Raw genomic sequence first — 20,092 nt, 5'->3', positions numbered from 1 at the left:
CGAACAAGATCCTGATAAATTATTAGAAAAAGGCTTTGAACAAATTAAAAGAAAAAGATTATATAATGAAGGATTAAAATCAAAATTAAACAATAGCTTATATATTTACACAGATGAAACTAAATTATATATTTACACAGATGAAACTAAATTATCAGTAGTAAACAGACGAGAAGAATTAACTTTAATCAGTCCAGTAGGAAGAGACTACCTTAGAAAACAAAATTACACAGACATACACATGAGAATAATAATAATAGGCATACTTAGTCAAGCTAGAGAGGGACTAGACACAAAAGCACATTTATATTTATATGATAGTAGATTTTATGATCATGAGCAAGCCCAAATAGCCAGTGCAGAAGTAGATTTAAAAAATAAAGTAGTAGTAGGATGCATTCCCAATATAGATATAGACATAAATGAATTTTGAAAGGCCAGTTTTTGGCAAAACAGCTTCCGCAATTTTCATAAAGCTTTTTTGGGAAATACTCTGTATATAAGCGGGAAACCAGCGACGTATATTCAGATGGTCAACTCCAATGTGGACTAGATCAGTTTGCACTACTGGTATAATAAGTCACGTACAAGTTTCCCCTGGTATAACATTGTATAAAATATTCATTCTTTAATTTTATTCTTTTTATAAAATATTCATTGTTGATGAAAACATTGTACAATTTGTAATAAAAATTTGAATTAGGACACAAAGACACAGACACAAGAAAAATCTTTTGTAATATTTGTAAAGATAAACAAATAGAAGATGGAACAATAGAAATAAATAGAGCAGGCAGTGAATTAATAAATATAGATGTAGAATTATTATTTAAAAAGAAATTGTTTATACAAAAGCAATGATAGACACATGTGCAAATAAATGTATTATACATGATAGCTTAGTACCCAAAGAAAATCATAATAAACTTAGAAACCCTGTAAATATTAGCCAATTTAATGGAGAACTGATGCAAATTACAGAATGTGTAAATAATATACCAATAAGAATTAATGGTGAAACACATGTTTTGCCGCAAACATTTATTTCAAACCAAAAAGTAGGATATAAATTTATTCTAGGATTAAATTTTATATTAGGAAATAATGGTAGTATATTAATAACTCCAAATAGAGTAAACTTCTTTAAAAAATCAACATTCATTCAACCAAAATACGAAACACATATCTTACCATATGAAAAGAAATCACTAGTAGTAGAGAAAGACATAGATGTAGAATTTTTTGATTCTTTATTAAAAGAAGAAAAAGACAAAGCCAGCCGTAGTGGACAAAAATTAGACAATGACGAGAATGTGAAAGCACTCGACTTGTACTCAAAATCAATATCAATAAAATTTTCTTTACATAAACACTTTGTAATTTCTTTAGACAGCAACTAGCAAGGAAGCAAGGAAGCAAGTAACTAGTTTTACTTTTTTTTATTTAGCTTTCGGGTTTAGAAGCCTCGCCAAGTTAACGAAAGTATAAATTATATTTAAAGCATTAACAAAATGCGGTCCTTGTTATCATTCAGGAGCAATGAGCTTTTGGAGGGAAAGTTTTTAATGAAAATTAAGGTTTTTGTTTTTGACAAAAATAATAACTTAGTAAAAATTCCTGTTGATTTTCTGAAAGCTTTTTTTTAAACACGGTCTCCGTTGGCCCGTTTAGCTGTTGATGTGTTGAGAAGGCGTTTTAGGGCGTTGATTAGGAGTTGAAAGTGTTTTTGATTTGCATGTTTTCAGAAGCAGTTAAATGAATTTTGAAAGGCCAGTTTTTGGCAAAGCATCTTCCGCAATTTTCATAAAGCTTTTTTGGGAAATACTCTGTATATAGGTGGGAAACCAGCGACGTATATTTTGATGGTCAACCCGAATGGGGACTAGATCAGTTTACACTGCTGGTCTAACAAGCCATGTACAAGTTTCCCCTGGACATAACCTAGCGTTTAGACAGCCAACAATGCATATTAGACAATTTGTGGTGTGTTAACAACCCACAAGATAAATTAAAAGTAGTCAATGCACTCATGCATTATTTTAGATAGATTAATGAACGTGTAGACAGTAAATATTTTGCATTTTTTGTATTAGTTAGAGATAGACATCCAGGAATTTATAGTCAGTGGAAAGAGGTAGTTGATTTGATGATCAATTATCCCGATCCATATGTTAAGGGTTTTTACACATTTCATGAAGCAATAGAATATGCTAGACATGAAATAGGACCAAATTATCATGTTAGCCAGTAGATAAATACTTTAAACAGTACATCAACTTCATCATCTAGACAGTCAAATAAGCTAGTAGACAATGCATCAGTAGCATCAGCATCATCATCATCCATACAATTTTGTGATCATTGTGAAGCAATGACACGAGCCATTAAAAATCTTAATGAGACTAAATATCATTTAGACAGTGTAGTAACTTCATGTAGTCAAAGGATAACTGCATTAGAAAGTGTTAATATAGAATTAACTTGTACGTGGCTTGTTATACCAGCAATGTAAATTGATCTAGTCCCCATTTTGGTTGACCATCAGAATATACGTCGCTGGTTTCCCGCCTATATACAGAGTATTTCCCAAAAAAACTTTATAAAAATTGCGGAAGATGCTTTCCCAAAAACTGGCCTTTCAAAATTCATTTAACTGCTTCTGAAAACATGCAAATCAAAAACACTTTCAACTCCTGATCAACGCCCTAAAACGCCTTCTCAACACATCAACGGCTAAACAGGCCAACGGAGACTATATTTAAAAAGAAGCTTTCAGAAAATCAACAGGAATTTTCACTAAGTTCTTATTATTTTTGTCAAAAACAAAAACCTTAATTTTTATATCCTACTTTTTGTTTTGAAATAAATGTTTGCGGCAAAACATGCGTTTCACCATTAATTCTTATTGGTATATTGTTTACACATTCTGTAATTTGCATCAGTTCTCCATTAAATTGTCTAACTAGTACTTTTATAGTGACTCACTATCTATAAATAGTGACTGACTACTATTTTAAGTGATGACTCACTGTCGGTAAGAAAAGACAAAATGAAAAAGGTATTTTTATAATTTTTCCTTTATCGAGTAGCGAGTAAAGATTATCTGTAAAACCACGTGACTCTGTCTATTTTAGAATTAACAATAGACAGAGGAACAATAGAATTACAGCCGCATATAGTCAGTAAAATATTAGAATTTTTAGATAAAATAGAAGACACAAAAGAATTGCAAAAATTTTTTAGGATTATTAAATTATAGTAGAAAATTTATACCAAATCTTAGTACATTAATAAGACCCTTGTATAATCAATTAAGTAAAAATGGACAAAAATAATTTAATAGTGAAGATATAAAATTAATTCGAAAACTTAAAGGAATAGTTAAAAATCTCAAACCCTTAGCATTACCAATAGACAGTTATTATAAAATTATACAAACAGATGCCAGTAGTTTAGGATGGGCAGGTATATTAATCCAAAGATTAGTTGATGTGTGGCGACTTGTGTGTGGGATTAACAATGCATATTGAATTAATGCAAATGAGATACCCAAACACTGCTGCTCAAACACATAGCATACCCATTAATCATGGCAGTCCAAGAAACATGAGTTCTGTCATACATGCCATCAAACAAAAATCTAGCGGAATCAGTATCTCCACACTTGAAATACATTGAAATCCGTGCAGTAACCACAGATATTATCTAAATCAAAGCAACAATGAAAACTATGCTGCTCAAACACATAGCAGCAAGAACATTTTAAATGCCCAGAAACCACTTCATGAATGGTGAAACAAACCACTTGATGTTATCCTTGCATACTATGAGCCACTCTCAGTTACAGACCCTAAAAATACATCAGCCTTAAAGGTTTATGTTAGGCAAAACAACCGCCCTCAATGCAATAGTTGTTCTCCAAAAGAAGAACCCAACTTGTGGCCCTTGTAAGCTCGCAACAACTCCTCTGCATCATCTCCAAAACTGAGCACAAACTTCTTCAAGAAATTCTCCTCACTCGAAATCAGGAACGATGGAAAACTCCATCCTTTCTTCAACATCCCCCTTGACGTGACAATTTGAAAAACCCTATATCGAGGAATCACTCGATTTTCTATACTTAGCGTTAAACAAACCGGAATATGAACCAACACGGCCTTTTCAAATTCAATCTCTTTCAGAAAGAACTCAAGTCCCGACTTTAACCTCTCCTCAGACGACTTAAGTATTCCAGGTGCCCTCCGAAACATTTCCATGAACTCTTCTTTTGAGAATCCATAACTCCTAAATAATTCCAATTTTCTGTCAAATGTTTCTTCACTCAAGCAACTAAGGGCATGCAATCCATAAACAAACATCCTTGAGTTAGTTGAAAATCCCATTTCTAAAAGCCGTGAAACAAGGTGTCTAAGTTTCGGTTCCTTGAAACAAAATAGCCTAGTTTGCCTCACTAATAACCTCGAAAGCTGAGACCCAACAATGCCACAACTTTTCACGTATTCAATGTTTCTTAATAAACCTGATTTCTCTGTGTCCATTACAAGATTCCAACTCATTCTACGAATGACACGAATCAAATCTTCATTATTATAGTCCTCCGCTAAAATTTTCTTAAGAATTTCAACACATGGAATCAATTTTCTCTCTAAACTAGCAGTTTAAAACCGTTGGATAATTGGAAATAAACTTACCCAAATCAGAACCCACAAGACCCAGCTGCTGGAAATATCCGATCTTTGGTTTAAGGGTTTTGTTAACATCAGCGAAGAGAATAGTGGGTTTTGTATAAACTGCCAATTGAATGTGGGTGTCAGAGAATCCAACACTGTGCAAAAATTGACGTACATTCTGCGGATTCTGAAGGGATTTAATGCGAGGGCATTTGTTTGAGATCACAAGGGCTCGTGATTTGGGAATATTTACGTTTTCGATTAAATAATTGAGGAAGATGGAGTTTGTATTTGGGGTTTTCGAAACGGAAGAGAAGAATGAGAAGAAGGATTTGATTGCAAAGTTTTGGGAATTTCGGAATGAATTTGACTCTCTGCATTTTGGGATTGTCTTGAGTGGAGTCAGAAAGGTTTTAGGGTTTAAAGTACAAACAAAGAGATTAGGATTTCCATAATTCGAATCTCAAATCACATATTGCCTCGCCCATTTACACTTAACAACTACACCCATGTGGGCTGTGTTTCGTTACTTCCTTGTCCTCATCTCCATACATGCTACTTATCCTTATTTTTGTCAAAGGATAAATTTTAATTTATGTCATGTTAGTTCTAAAATAAAGTATAAATTATAATTCCATGTACAAAGTAATAAATAGTAAAAGGATATATTATAAGTTTAATAATATGAATATGAAAGAGTGTCCTGCCGTTAATTTAAAGTTATAATCATCGATCTATTCTTTAAAATTGTGAAAACATTAGTTTATTATGAATTGTGCAAAAGTTTTCTGATGTAATTTAATGTGACCCTCTGGAGTGGGTTTGGTATTGTCATTGGCTAAACACTTTTCGTTTTGCGTCCTCTCTTCCCGTCATTTAAACATATTGAGAACACAAAGAATTGGAATCATTTTCGATTGAAGATCAAACTCAAACCGTGAGAAAAACTACTGAAAATAATCAATTGAGGTATTTCCTTGCAGGAAATTTTATTTGAAAAAAAATGATCGATGAATAAACAAGATTTGGGTCAAGGAACAACGAACAGATATAAATCCAAGAAACACCAGCAAAATTTCAAGCAGATACATAACCGAGATCATCAAAGACATATCTGATATCGGTACAGAACTTACGCTCATCGCCGGCAGAGCTATTTTACAGGGTAGTTCAGTTTTTGTTCGATGCTTCGATCTCTTCTTCAATATGCTACCTAGCCAAATAAGCAGTAAAACTATCTACGAAATCTCTGGTGCTCAAACGCATGGCCGAAGGAACATTGAAATGCCCAGAAACCAATTCATGATAGGTGAAGAAATCCATTTGATGTTATCATTGCATACTATCAGCTACCCTCGGACCCTTCTATTACAGGGCCTGAAAATACACCGGCCTTAGAGGTTTGGTTAACACAGAACAACTACCCTCACTGCAATAGTTCCTCTCCAGATCAAGAACCCAACTTGTGGCCCTTGTAAGATAGCAACAACTCCTCTGCATCATCTCCAAAACTCAGCACAAATTTCTGCAAGAAATTACCCTCACTCAAAAGCAGCATCGAAGGAAAACTACAATCCTTCTTAAACATCCCCCTTGACATAATAATTTGAAAAACCCTATATCGAGGAATCACCCGGTTTTCAATACTACACGCTAAACAAATCGGAATACGAACCAACACTGACTTTTCACATTCAATCTCTTTCAGAAAGAACTCAAGTCCCAACTGTAACCTCTCTTCAGACGCCTTAAGTATTAAAGGTGCCTTCCGAAACATTTGTAGAACTTCCTCTTTTGAGAACCCGTAACTCCTAAATAATTCCAATTTCCTACCAAATGTTTCTTCATTCAAGCAACTAAGTACAACCAATCCATAAACAAACATCCTCGAGTTAGTTGAAAATCCCATATCTAAAAGCCGCGAAACAAGGTGTCTAATTTTCAATTCCTTGTAACAGAATAGCCTAGGTTGCCACACTAATAACATTGAGAGCTGAGACCCAACAATGCCACAACTTTTCAGGTATTCAATGTTCCTTAACAACCCTGATTTCTCTGTGTCCATTATCAGATTCCAACAGCATCTACGAAAAACACGAGTCAAATCTTCATTATTAGAGTCATCCACTAAAATTTTCTTAAGAATTTCGACACAAGGAATCAATTTCCTCTCTAAACTAGCAGCGAAAAGAGATGGATTTTTGGAAATAAACTTACCCAAATCAGATCCCACAAGACCCAGATGCTGGAAAAATTCAATCTTTGGTTTTAGCGTTTTGTCAACATCAGAGAATAGAATTGTAGGTCTTGAAGTAACAGTCAATTGAATGTGGGTATCAGAGAATCCAACATTGTGCAAAAATTGACGCACGGTTTCCGGTTTTTCAAGGGATTTAATGCGTGAGAATTTGTTCGAGATCGGAAGAGCTCGTGATTTTGGAATGTTTAGGGTTTTGATTAGGAAATTGAGGAAGATGAAGTTTGTCGAGTTTGGGGTCTTCGAAAGAGAAGCGAAAAAGGAGAAAAGGGATTTGATCGCAAAGTTTTGGGAATTTGGAAATGGATTGAGTTTGAGTCTCTGCATTTTGGGACTGTTTCCGCTGGAGAGCGGGATTAGGATGTTAGGGCTTTCCTTGTTTTTTGTTTTTCTTTTCTTTTCATTATTATTATTATTATTATTATTATTTTTGGGTTAAAAATCAGGAGAGAAAAAAATACATATTATAGTTAACTTAATTGAAAATATTAGCACACAATTTTAATTAATTAATTTTTAGAAAAGTACAAAAACTCCTTAAAAAATTATATAAGATGTAAATTTTGATCTCACATAAGCCTTTCTGTAAGTTAAAAAAACCCGGTACTTCAAAAGTTTTTTAATCTGGCAATTAAAATGGGAGTTACCGACTTAATTTACTACACACACATGATGGTTCTCCAATTCTCCATTCCTGAACCCCAACTTACATCATCACGTAGATCTTGAATCAATATTTGACGGTATGTTCAAAATTCAAAATTTAGCTTCACTGTATGAAATTTTATTATCAGAAAATAAAAACCAAACTATAAACTAACTAATTAAAAATTGCAACTCAATCTCAAGTTATAGGAAACACTTACAAGATCTAAACATCATGAGAACTAGGGAAAGCATTTTAAAAGTGACAATTTCAGGTACCATAAAATTTCTTTACTGCTGATGTTATACGGCCACATTAGGCAGGATAGTGTTAGTTATGCAACTGAAAAATAACTTCTTGTTACTTGCGCAGTCTTCAAAATGTCCCAGAGAGGAAAGTTGCATGAAGATTCTTCATTTGGAGAAGTAGATGAATCAAATAATGTGACGATGAATCAATAATGTGACATCTTTAAGCTACCATAGTTCCTTACTACCCATTTGCCATTAGGAACTATGCCTCTCTCTCAGCATTAAACACATTTGAGTACACAAAAGAATTAGAATCATTTTCAATTGAAGATCAAACTCAAACAACATCAAAATAATCAATTTAAGTGTTTGCCTGCAAGAAAATTTTCAGTTGAAAAGAAAATGATTAACACGAAATTGGAAGTTTTCAGTTGGAAAAAAGAAAAGAGAGAGAGAGAGAGAGATTAACCCGAAACAGGAAGGCTCAAACGAGATGAATTAACAAGAATTGGGTCAAGGAAGAAAAAGTGTAATTCCAAGACATACAAGCAAAATTTCAAGCAGGTATAGAACAGAGATCATCAAAGACTTGTCTAATATTGGCACCGAGCTTACATTTATCTCCAGCAGTGCTCTTTTAAAGGAAATTCACCATTCATTTGATGCCAGCAAACACAAAGCAGCAAGAACGTTGAAATGCCCAGAAGAAACCACTTTATGATTGTGAAACAAGCCACTTGATATTGTTCTTGCATACCATAAGCTACTCTTGGATAGTCCTGTTATAGGGCCTGAAAAAACATCAGACCTGTGGATTTGCGTCAGGCAGAAAAACCACCCTCACTGAAATAGTTGTTTTTTAGAAGAAGAACCCAACTTGTGGCCCTTGTAAGCTAGCAACAACTCCTCTGCATCATCTCCAAAACTCAGCACATACTTGTTCAAGAAATTCTCCTCACTCAAAACCAGTACTGAAGGAAAACTCCAATCCTTCTTCAACATCCTCCTCACCATAACAATTTGAAAAACCCTATATCGAGGAATCACTCGATTTTCAATGCTGTACATCATGCAGCAGGGCATACGAACCAGCACCGCCTTTCCAAATTCAATCTTTTTCAAGAAGAAATCAAGTCCAGACTTCAACCTCTCCTCCGACGCACTAAGCAATCTAGGTGCTGTCCTAATCATTTCAATGCACTCTTCTTTTGAGAATCCATAGCTCCTAAATAAATCCAATTTTCTATCAAATGTTTTTTCACTCAAGCGGCAAAGTGCATCCAATCCATGAACAAACATCCTAGAGTCAGTCGTAAAGCCCATATCTAAAACCCGCAAAACAAGCTGTCTAAGTTTCAAATCATTAAAACAAAATAGCCTAGGTAGCCTCACTAATAACATTGACAGCTGAGACCCAACAATGCCACAGCTTTTCAAGTATTCAATGTTTCTTAACAACCCCGATTTCTCCGGGTCTATTACCACAAGATCCCAACTCATTCTACGAATAACACGAATCAAATCTTCATTATTAGAGTCCTCCGCTAAAATTTTCTTAAGAATTTCAACACATGGAATCAATTTTCTCTCTAAACTAGCAGTTAAAACATTTGGATACTTGGAAATAAACTTACCCAAATCAGAACCCACGAGGCCCAGCTGCTGGAAATATGCGATCTTTGGTTTAAGGGTTTTGTTAACATCAGCGAAGAGAATAGTGGGTTTTGTATGAACTGCCAATTGAATGTGGGTGTCAGAGAATCCAACACTGTGCAAAAATTGAGACACAGTTTGCGGTTTTTCAAGGGTTTTAATGCGTGAGAATTGGTTTGAGATCACAAGGGCTCGTGATTTGGGAATATTTACGGTTTCGATTAAATAATTGAGGAAGATGGAGTTTGTATTTGGGGTTTTCGAAACGGAAGAGAAGAATGAGAAGAAGGATTTGATTGCAAAGTTTTGGGAATTTCGGAATGAATTGAGTCTCTGCATTTTGGGACTACAGTCTTTTCAGTATTGACTTTCGAAAGTTTAGGGTTTTTGGGCTTAAATTAACGACAAATAGCTTAAGGATTTCGGAAGGGCAATTAGATTTAGAATTTGGCCAAACGAACATGGCCAAACGAACAAGGCCAAAATGTGAATGTGACGTTGGGTAGAATGTCAAGTGCGAAAGACGTGCCATGGAGCAAGGCAAATTTCGATGATCGATACAGGTTTTAACATTAGATTTTACAAGTATTTATTGTTCAAATATATCAAGCCTTCTGATAGGTTTCGGGCATATTTAGCTATTCTGTTGGTTATTTGGGGGTATGGCCGGATGATTCGACTCATGCTATTCATCCATATTTGTAACTGAACTTCTTCGGTTATGGAATGCAGTGTTCTAAAAGTGTATGTTTTAGGGTGCAAATAGCCCCCACCCACTTGCCATTAGCAACTATGCCTCTCTCGGCATTAAACATGTTTGAGAACACACAAATAAAATTTAAAAAAGAAAAATCGTAATCATTTTCATCTGAAGATCAAACTCAAACAACATCAAAATAATCAATGGAGATCTCTCCTTGCAAGAAAATTTTCAGTGAGGGAAAAAGAAAAAAGGAACAGAGATACAGAACAGAGATCATCTAAGACTTGTCTGATTTTGGTACAGAACTTATCTCCAGCAGAGCTCTTTTACGGTAATTCACTTCTCGTTTAATGCTTTGATCTCTTCTCCAACACACCACCTAACCAAAAGTAAACTATCCGCGTAAACTCTGCTGCTCAAACACATAGCAGAAAGAACATTAAAATGCCCAGAAACCGCTTCATGATGATGAAACAAACCACTAGATGTTTTCAGTGCATAGTACCAGCTACCCTCAGATCCTTCTGTCACAGGGCCTTAAAATGCCCAGGACCACAAGGTTTGTGCAAGGAAAAACAAAAACCCTCATTGTAATTGTTGTTCTCCAGAAGAACCCAACTTGTGGCCCTTGTAAGCTAGCAACAACTCCTCTGCATCTTCTCCAAAACTCAACACAAACTTCTCCAAGAAATTCTCCTCACTCAAGAGCAGCATTGAACGAAAACTCAATTCCTTCTTCAACATTCCCCTTGACATAACAATCTGAAAAACCCTATATCGAGGAATCACTCGATTTTCTACACTTAGCGTTAAACAAACTGGATTATGAACCAACACCGACTTTTTAAATTTGATCTCTTTCAGAAAGAACTCAAGTCTCGACTTTAAACTCTCCTCAGACGACCTAATTATTCCAGGTGCCCTCCGAAACATTTCCATGAACTCTTCTTTGGAAAATCCATAGCTCCTAAATAAATCCAATTTTCTATCAACTGTTTCTTCGCTAAAGCAGCAAAGTGCATCCAATCCATGAACAAACATCCTAGAGTCAGTCGAAAAGCCCATATCTAAAAGCCGCAAAACAAGCTGTCTAAGTTTCAATTCCTCAAAACAAAATAGCCTAGTTTGCCTCACTAATAAAGCAGACAACTGAGAACCAACAATGCCACAACTCTTCAAGTATTCAATGTTTCTTAATAGCCCTGATTTCTCTGGGTCTCTTGTGAGAATCCAGTTGCATCTACTAACAACACGAATCAAATTTTCATTAGTAGTACGATCTGCTAATATTTTCTGAATAATTTTAACACATGGAATCAATTTTTTCTCCAAACTAACAGCTAAAAGGAATGAATTTTTGGAAACAAACTTACCCAAATCAGAACCCACAAAACCCAAACGTTGAAAAAGCTCAATCTTTGGTTTAAGGGTCTTGTTAATATCGGAGAATAGAATTTTGGGTGTTGCACTAACTGCCAGCTGAATGTGGTTATCGGATAACCCAACATTGCGGAAAAATTGACGCACAGTTTGCTGTTTTTCTAGGGATTTAATGTGAGAGTATTTGTTTGAGATCACAAGGGCTCGTGATTCGGGAATTTTTAGGGTTTCGATTAGGTAATTAAGGAGGATGGGGTTTGTATTATGGGTCTTCGAAAGTGAAGAGAAGAATGAGAAAATGGATTTGATTGCGAAGTTTTGGAAATTTGGAAATGAATTGAGTCTCCGCATTTTGGGACTAGCGGTGTTCTCAGTTTTGGCTTTTAAGAGACTCGGGTTTCTAGGGTTTAAATGAACAAAAAACAGAAGAAGGGCGAAGGGTTTTATCAGAACGGCGGCTAATTTGACCAAATGTTCACTATATAGCCAAAAATACGGCCCAAGATGTTCCTCAACACGGGTCGCTTGACACGGCCTGATAGCGGCGGCGCGCTCAAGAGTCGCCACTTCTGCAGTTGACACGTGTATTAATGATTAATTTCAAACTTTCATATCACAGGTTTGTTGATTGATTCATGATAAGTGGACTTGTTAGCTTACGTAATAATAATAATAATATAATGTATAAAAGTGTCCTACAACCCGTAAATAAAAATCAAATAATTATAAAAATATAAAGTAACATAATTTTAATTTTTTACGGTCGTTGTATTTTCATCAAACGATCATAAAATAGTTATTTAATATAAGATGACAAGCTCCGCAAACTAAAACCAACTTGCAAAGGCTAAGGGCAAATTTAAAGTTCAAATAAAATAGACACAACAAGATCATTGAAGGCTTCCATGTTTCCTTATTTAAACATTTACCAGCAAGTGATTTCAGGTCCAATTGAGAGAATTATGATTAGTTGCGCGACTACACACGTGTCAAACTTTTGTAGGGAGGAGTTGAGTTGTGGAGACCACATCTTCCAATGAGAAATGTATGTAATCTCGCACTATAAGGTGCAAGACTCCGCAATCAGCCCCCTATTGGGAATAACAATAAATTAGCTTGATTTTCAAGCACTTGCAAAAATTCTTTAACACAAAAATAGTATAACGACAGTGTCTCTTATTTCTTCCATCTAAGTGCCGCAGTGACCATGGCTCAAATATTTTGTAGTGAGGGTGAAAGTTTCATTCTTGCCATTAATGAGATCTTCGGCTGACTTAGCCTCTTCCTCATACTTCTTCTTCTTCTTCTTAATGATAAATTATAATTAATAAATTATTAGATATTAATGTTAATATTATTATTATCTTTATTGTTAATGATAAAATTTTTATAATTAATATATTATTAGCTATAATTAATAATAATAATAAGACTGATAATAATTCTTGAATAGATAATCACGATAATTAAAATATAAAATAATAATTATAACAATAATTAATAAATGATATTTTAGTAATTTGTAACAATTCAACTCATTCCAGATCCAATATAAAGTAAACACATTCCAGATCCAATATAAAGTAAACACATTAATGAGAATTCAGTTCATTCTACTTCTGATTCTTATAATTCAAGTAAAAAACTTATTTTTATTCCGACTCTTTATTTTCATTTCGACTCTTGCTCATTATGATTTCATCTCATTCTTATTCACATTTAGTAAATACATCGTAAGAGATTTAATTAGTGTGCAGATAAATATGGGGCGTCAGGGTCTAAGGTGACAATATCAAGAGCTCGAACAACTCTACTAAAAAATTTTGAAATAAAAATCCATAATTTGTTGCATAGTAGGGAAGCTTTTTTGGGCATGTACAAATTTTAAAGCTGAACTAGAACAGAGATCATCAAATTAGACTCGCCTGATATTAGCAACATAACTTACGCTTCTCAAAATCCATTTTGCTAGTTCATTGGGTAATTCACTTTTAGTTCGTACTTTGTTCTCTTCTTCTACATGATACCACACCAAACGACCAGTGAACTATCCATGAACATTGTTGATATGAATTGGAAGAAAAAACACAAGAATATTAAATTAGCATCCCACTTCCAAGGGGATTTCCTCTTTATTGAAATTGAAATATTAAGATAGTTGTCTTTCACGCCTCTGCTTTTGGCAGATACATATAAATAATAAAAAGTTGTTGTAGATTTAGCTTTATTACACACTCCTACTCAAACACAAAGTCTAAACTATTTCCCCCAACAAACTTATCTTAATAGCCCATCCTTATCCGGCCTTTTCTCTAATGAATTTTTATCCCCACAATTCATACTTATTCCACCACTTTATTCAGTCATATCACTCCATCCCCCTCAAGTTAGACTTGTCCTCAAGGCGAAAAATTCGGATACTTTTGTCTGAGGTCATACAGTGTTTCCCAGGTAGCATCTTCTGGACTTGCATTTGACCACTAAACCAAGACTTGAGTGACAAGCTTATTATTTTTTGTAACCATGCATCCGTCCAGTACTGCTACAGGCTCGATACGAAAGCGCCCATCAGCATCCACCAGTGGAAGATGTGGAAGCGAAGATAACCAGCTACCCAACTTCTTTTTGAGACATGAAACATGAAATACTGGGTGAATTGATGAACCTGTTGGTAACTGTAATTTGTAAGCCACATGTCCGACTCGGGCTTGGACTGGAAAAGGTCCATAGTATTTTGGAGCTAACTTTCTATTGCCCCTCAAAGCAATCGAGGCTTGGCGAAACAGTTGCAAACAGAGGAAGACTAGATCACTAACTTTGAACTCTCGATCCTTGCGTTTGGCATCTGCAATCTGCTTCATTCGATGTTGGGACTGAATTAGATTTTCTCTGAGTAACCGTATCATCTTATCACGATCTTGCAAACTCCAATCCAGTGAGTTTACATTTGAATCTCATGGATTATACATAACATATGAAGGTGGAACTCTTCCATACACCGCTTCGAATGGTGTGATCTTTGTAGCAGTGTGAAAATTTGTATTGAACCAATACTTAGCCATGGGTAGCCAATAAACCCATTCCTTTGGCTTGTCTCCTGTCATACATCTTAAATACTGCTCCAAACAACGATTGATCACTTTAGTTTGGCCATCCGTTTGGGGATGGTATGCAGAACTCATTAAAAGTTTAGTGTCATAGATGTTGAAAAGTCTCTGCCAAAATTTGCTAGTGAAAATGGGATCACGGTCACTTACTATTGTTTTTGGGAGCCCGTGTAGCTTGAAAACATTGTCCATAAAGACTTGAGCTACTTCTAAGGTAGTGTAAGGATGCTTGAGTGGAATGAAATGAGAGTATTTGCTGAGTCGATCAACTACTACAAATATTACATCCTTACCATGTGAAAGGGGGAGTCCTTCTATAAAATCCATGGAAATATTAGTCCATGGGCACTCTAGTATAGGTAATGGCTGAAGTAGGCCAGGCACAGCCACTGTTTCATTTTTATTTCTCTGGCATGTATCACATTCAATAACATACTTGTAGACATCTTGGTGGAGACCCTTCCAACAGAAACTTCGTCTGATTCGGTGCAATGTCTTTTAAACTCCAGAATGACCTCTACAAGGATCATTATGTGCCTCAAATAAGATTTGAGATCTGAGGGGAGAGTTCGGTCCAACCCATAACCGCCCTTTATAGAGGATCCAATCTTGATCTAGAGTGAAACCAGGTACTGCTTTTGGGTTAGTTTGCACACGTCTAATTAGCTCAATGGCTTGCTGATCAACTTGCCATTCATGCTTCAATTGTTCCAGCCAGTCAGAGACTAGGAAAGTTATAGCTAATGCTAACACTTGATCTTTAAATTTTCGAGATAAAGCATCTGCCACCTTGTTTTCTTGACCACTTCGATATATAATCTCAAAATCATATTCTAGCAATTTGGTTAGCCATTTTTGTTGTACAGGTGTAGTAATTCTTGACTCAAGCAAATGTGATCGGACTTTACCTTGAAATGTTGCCCCATCAAGTAAGGTCTCCATTTGGTAATTGTAAATACTACTGCCAATAATTCTTTTTCGTAAGTTGAGAGGCCTAGATTTTTGTTAGAATGGGCCTTACTGATAAAAGCAATGGGTTTTGCTTCTTGCATCAGTATTGCGCCGATTCCGCTTTCAGATGCGTCACATTCCACCACAAAAACCTTATTGAAATCAGGCATGGCTAAAACTGATGTAGTTGTCATAGCACGCTTTAATTGTTCAAATGATTCTGTAGTTGCAGGTGTGCACACAAAATTGTCTTTTTTAAGCAAATCAGTGAGAGACTTACTTATCTTATCGTAGTCTCTGACAAATCTCCTGTAGTATCCTGTTAACCCCAAAAATCCTCTTAATGACTTCAAACTTGTAGGCTGAGGCCAGGCTTGCATACCAGCAACTTTTTTCGGATCCGCAGTAATCCCTTCATGAGAAATTATGTGTCCCAAATATTCTAGTTGTTGTTGCCCAAACATACATTTTGACCGCTTAACAAAAAACTGTTGGTGTTGTAATAATGAAAGAGTTGTCTGGAGGTGGCATATATGGCTTTCCCAATCCTTACTGTACACCAAAATATCGTCAAAAAACACCAATATAAACTTGTGAAGGTGGGGGCGAAATACCTCATTCATAACACTCTGAAATGTTGATGGCACGTTTGCTAGCCCAAATGGCATTACTAGAAACTTATAATGGCCTTCATGAGTTCGACGAGCTGTTTTTTTAATGTCACTAGAGTGCATGCGAATTTGGTGATATCCAGACTGTAAGTCCAATTTAGAGAAGTATCCGGCACTATTAAGTTCATCCAATAGTTCATCAATCACCAGAATTGAAAATTTGTCTTTAATTGTTTCCTTATTGAGGGCTCTGTAATCGACACACGTGCACCACGTACCATCTTTTTTTTTCACTAGGAGCACTGGTTAAGAGAAATGACTCACACTTGTTCGAATGGTACCTGCTTCAAGCATCTCTCAAACAATCTTCTCAATTTCATTCTTTAGAAAATAAGGATATCTATAAGGCCGTACATTTACTGTTGAACAGCCTGGCTTCAATGGAATTTTATGATCTTGTGCTCTTGTTGGTGGTAAGCCTCTAGGTTCTGAAAAAATAAATTCAAATTAACTTAGTAATTTTTCCAAGTCAGGTTTAAGGCATACCTCAGAGTGAACAGTTCCAAATGCCGAATTTAGGTAGATGGAACATAACTGTGCCATAGCCCATGACTGTATCATAGTAACAAATGCCTCACTCGATTTGTCTCCACCAATTTCATAGGTCCAGCTGTTGACCCCCGTAGCACATGTCTCTTTCCTTTTGTCGTAAATTCCATTTTCAAAATTTTAAAATCCCACACGATTGGTCCCAACTCAGCCAACCATTCTACACCAAGCACTAAGTCACACCCACCAAGAGGCAACAATCTCATATCGGCTTCAAATATAGTGCCATACATAACCCATTGCATTTTTTTGCAAATGGCTGAACTTGTTATTTGTGCACCATCTGCAGCAGTCACTGAAAAATGATTGGTTTGTTCCACTAAACAGCTTGTCCGCTTTGCAACCACCGGGTTAAGAAAATTATGTGTACTACCCGAGTCAATAAGTATTATCACTGGCTTTCGGCTAATATACCCTTTAACTCGTATTGCTTGATAAGAGTTTAAACCAACCAAGGCATGTGAGGATATTATGGGTTCAGTCAGTTCTTCTATGGATGGTTCTGATTCTATTTCTTTTTGTACAACTCCAACTTTGTCTTCATCTCCAAAAGACTATTCTCCTTCAATGATAAACAACAACAACTTTTTACAACGATGGCCATGAAAATACTTTTCATCACAAGTGTAGCACAATCCTTTTGCCATTCGCTCATTCATTTTTGCCTGTGAAATCCGCCGTACAGCGGGTATTCTTTCTTTAAGGTTGGTCTTGGGATGGACGAATTAGTCTGACATATGATTTGTTTTAATGGTCGCATTTGAATTGGAAAGCTTTACACGACTAACTATTGCATTCATTGTCTCTTCCTGCATACGTGTCAAACTCATGGCTTAAACTAAAGTTGTTGGTTCAAATAGTAATACCCCATTCCGCAGCTCCTCACGTAATCCACTTGCAAAACAACTCACAAAAAACTCTTTAAATAAACCTTGTGTTTTGACCACCAAAGCCTCGAATTACTGTTGATACTGTTGTATTGTGCCTGACTGTCTTAGCTTTGTGAGTTGACCGACTGGATCATCATATCTCCTAGGACTAAAGCGCAATATAAGATCTTTAATAAATCCCTTCCAAGTGATCTTAGGCTTAGAGGTTTCGTACCCTTGGAACCAATCCAAAGCTCTTCCCTCCATATAAATAGAAGCCACGGATAATTTGTCATCTTCCTCTATGGCATAAAAATTAAAGAATCTTTCACATTTGTAAATCCACCCACTTGGATCATCACCATCAAACCGTGGAAAATCCAACTTAGCATATTTTGTTGAAATGTATTATCGGTGCCCTTCAGTTCATTTTGCGGAATTGGCAGAAGATTCACATATGTTGTCCCCTGTCACGAACGAAGCAAGCTCTTCGTACTTTGTAATTACGGTACTCATCATCTGCTTCAATTCCTTGATGTCAGTAGTTGTCTTCTTTAGCTCTTTCAAATCAGCAGCCTGTCTATCTTAATTTTCTTTTAATTGTCGAATAGCTTCATCTATGCGTTGAACCTCTTGTGTTATAGTCCCATCAGCCATTATCACCTTCACTCAGGGCAGAATGAACCGCTCTGATACCAATGATATGAATTGGAAGAAAAAACACAAGAATATTAAACTAGCATCCCACTTCCAAGGTGATTTCCTCTTTCTTGAAATTGAAATATTAAGATAGTTGTCTTTCACGCCTCTACTTTTGTCAGATACATATAAATAATAAAAAGTTATTGTAGAGTCAGCTTTATTACACACTCCTACTCAAACACAAAGTCTAAACTATTTCCCCAACAAACTTATCTTGATAGCCCATCCTTATCCGACCCTTTCTCTAATGAATTTTTATCCCCACAATTTATACTTATCCCACCACTTTATTCAGTCATATCAACTGTCATCTTAACTCATCAAGCGAAAATCACCGAAGGGCATTGTTGAATGTAAAAAAATTTCCTTTTTCGTCAACTATCAGCCACACACAGATCCTTCTCTGTCAGATCTCGAAATACAACAGCATTGAGAGTTTGTGTGGGGGCAAAACAACTACTTTCATTGCAATAGCTAATGCTAATGACCCAAAGACCCAATAGGCCATAGTTAGCATATTGAAACTTGTATAATTGTATCAAGATTGCTCTTTCAAAGAAGAACCCAAACTGTGGCCCTCGTACGTTAGCAACAACTCCTCTGCATCATCTTCAAATCTCAACACAAACTTCCTAAAGAAATTCTCCTCACTCAAAAGCAGCCTTTTACATTCTTTCTTCAACATCCCTCTTGACATGATAATTTGAAAAACCCTATATCGAGGAATCACCCGATCTTCAATGTTACATGCTAAACAAATAGGAAAACGAACCAACACCGCCTTTTCCAATTCAATCTTTCTAAACATTTCAACGAACTCTTCTCTGGAGAAATCCATAACTCCTAAATAATTCCAATTTTATATCAAATGTTTCTTCACTCATGCAACTAAGTGCACACAATCCATGAACAAACATCCCCGATTTAGTTGATAATCCCATATCTGAAACCCGTGAATTAAGGTGTCTAATTTTCAATTCCTCATAACAAAATGCCACAATTTTTGAAGAATTCAATGTCTCTTAGCAACCCCGATTTATCGGTAAGAATCCCGTTCTATCTACCAACAACACGAAAGATATCTCCATTATTAGTATCATTCACTAATATTTCCTTAAGAACTTCAATGCATGGAATCATTTTTCCCCCTTTAAACTAGCAGTTAAAAGACATGGATTTTTGGAAACAAAATTACCCAAATCAGAACCCATGAAACCCGAATGCTGGAAAAGTTCAATCTTTGGTTTAAGGGTTTTGTCCACATCAGAGAATAGAATTTGGGGTTCTGCATTAACTGTCACTTGAATGTGAGTATCAGAGAACCCAACATTTTGCGAAAACTGACTTACAATTTGTGGTTTCTCAAGGGCTTTAACGCGAGAGTATTTGTTTGAGATTACAAGGACTCGAGGTTTGGGAATGTTTAGGGTTTCGATGAGGTAATTGAGGAGGAAAGTGTTAGAATTTTGGGTTTCCGAAAGAGAAGAGAAAAATGAGAAATGGGGTTTGATTGCAAAGCTTTTGGAATTTGGAAATGAATTGATTCTCTGCATTTTGGGGACAAGTGTGTTTCAGTTTGAGAGATTGAGGGCTTAAAATGAACAGGAAATAAGTAGAATTAAGGATTTCATCAGAAGGCGGCATATTTTGTCCAAATTTTTATTTTTTCATAGCCAAAACTCC

The 20,092-nt window shown here is 35.8% G+C and overlaps 3 protein-coding genes across 3 annotated transcripts; all 3 read right to left on the bottom strand.

Moving 5' to 3' along the window:
- Positions 1-3,546: 3,546 nt before the first annotated feature.
- LOC102610867 (uncharacterized) lies at positions 3,547-7,328 on the bottom strand. Its single transcript, XM_052431398.1, has 2 exons — positions 6,129-7,328; positions 3,547-4,660 (listed from the first exon to the last, which is right to left on the bottom strand). The coding sequence occupies exons 1-2, from the start codon at positions 7,252-7,254 to the stop codon at positions 3,900-3,902; spliced, it is 1,887 nt and encodes a 628-aa protein (XP_052287358.1). The 5' UTR covers positions 7,255-7,328; the 3' UTR covers positions 3,547-3,899.
- A 968-nt stretch (positions 7,329-8,296) lies between these two features.
- On the bottom strand, positions 8,297-10,172 carry LOC102615995 (transcription termination factor MTERF5, chloroplastic-like). Its single transcript, XM_052444451.1, has one exon. It carries the CDS (start codon positions 9,814-9,816, stop codon positions 8,665-8,667), a length of 1,152 nt encoding a protein of 383 aa, XP_052300411.1. The 5' UTR covers positions 9,817-10,172; the 3' UTR covers positions 8,297-8,664.
- Positions 10,173-10,765: 593 nt separating this feature from the next.
- On the bottom strand, positions 10,766-11,911 carry LOC102611177 (uncharacterized). The gene has a single exon (XM_025093711.2). The coding sequence runs from the start codon at positions 11,909-11,911 to the stop codon at positions 10,766-10,768; it is 1,146 nt and encodes a 381-aa protein (XP_024949479.1).
- Between the last annotated feature and the right edge of the window lie 8,181 nt (positions 11,912-20,092).

The sequence above is a fragment of the Citrus sinensis genome, chromosome 7 (assembly GCF_022201045.2).
Source record: "Citrus sinensis cultivar Valencia sweet orange chromosome 7, DVS_A1.0, whole genome shotgun sequence".
Lineage (NCBI taxonomy): Eukaryota > Viridiplantae > Streptophyta > Magnoliopsida > Sapindales > Rutaceae > Citrus > Citrus sinensis.
Note: the sequence above shows the minus strand (reverse complement) of the source record. Positions and strands in the feature narration are given on the sequence as shown.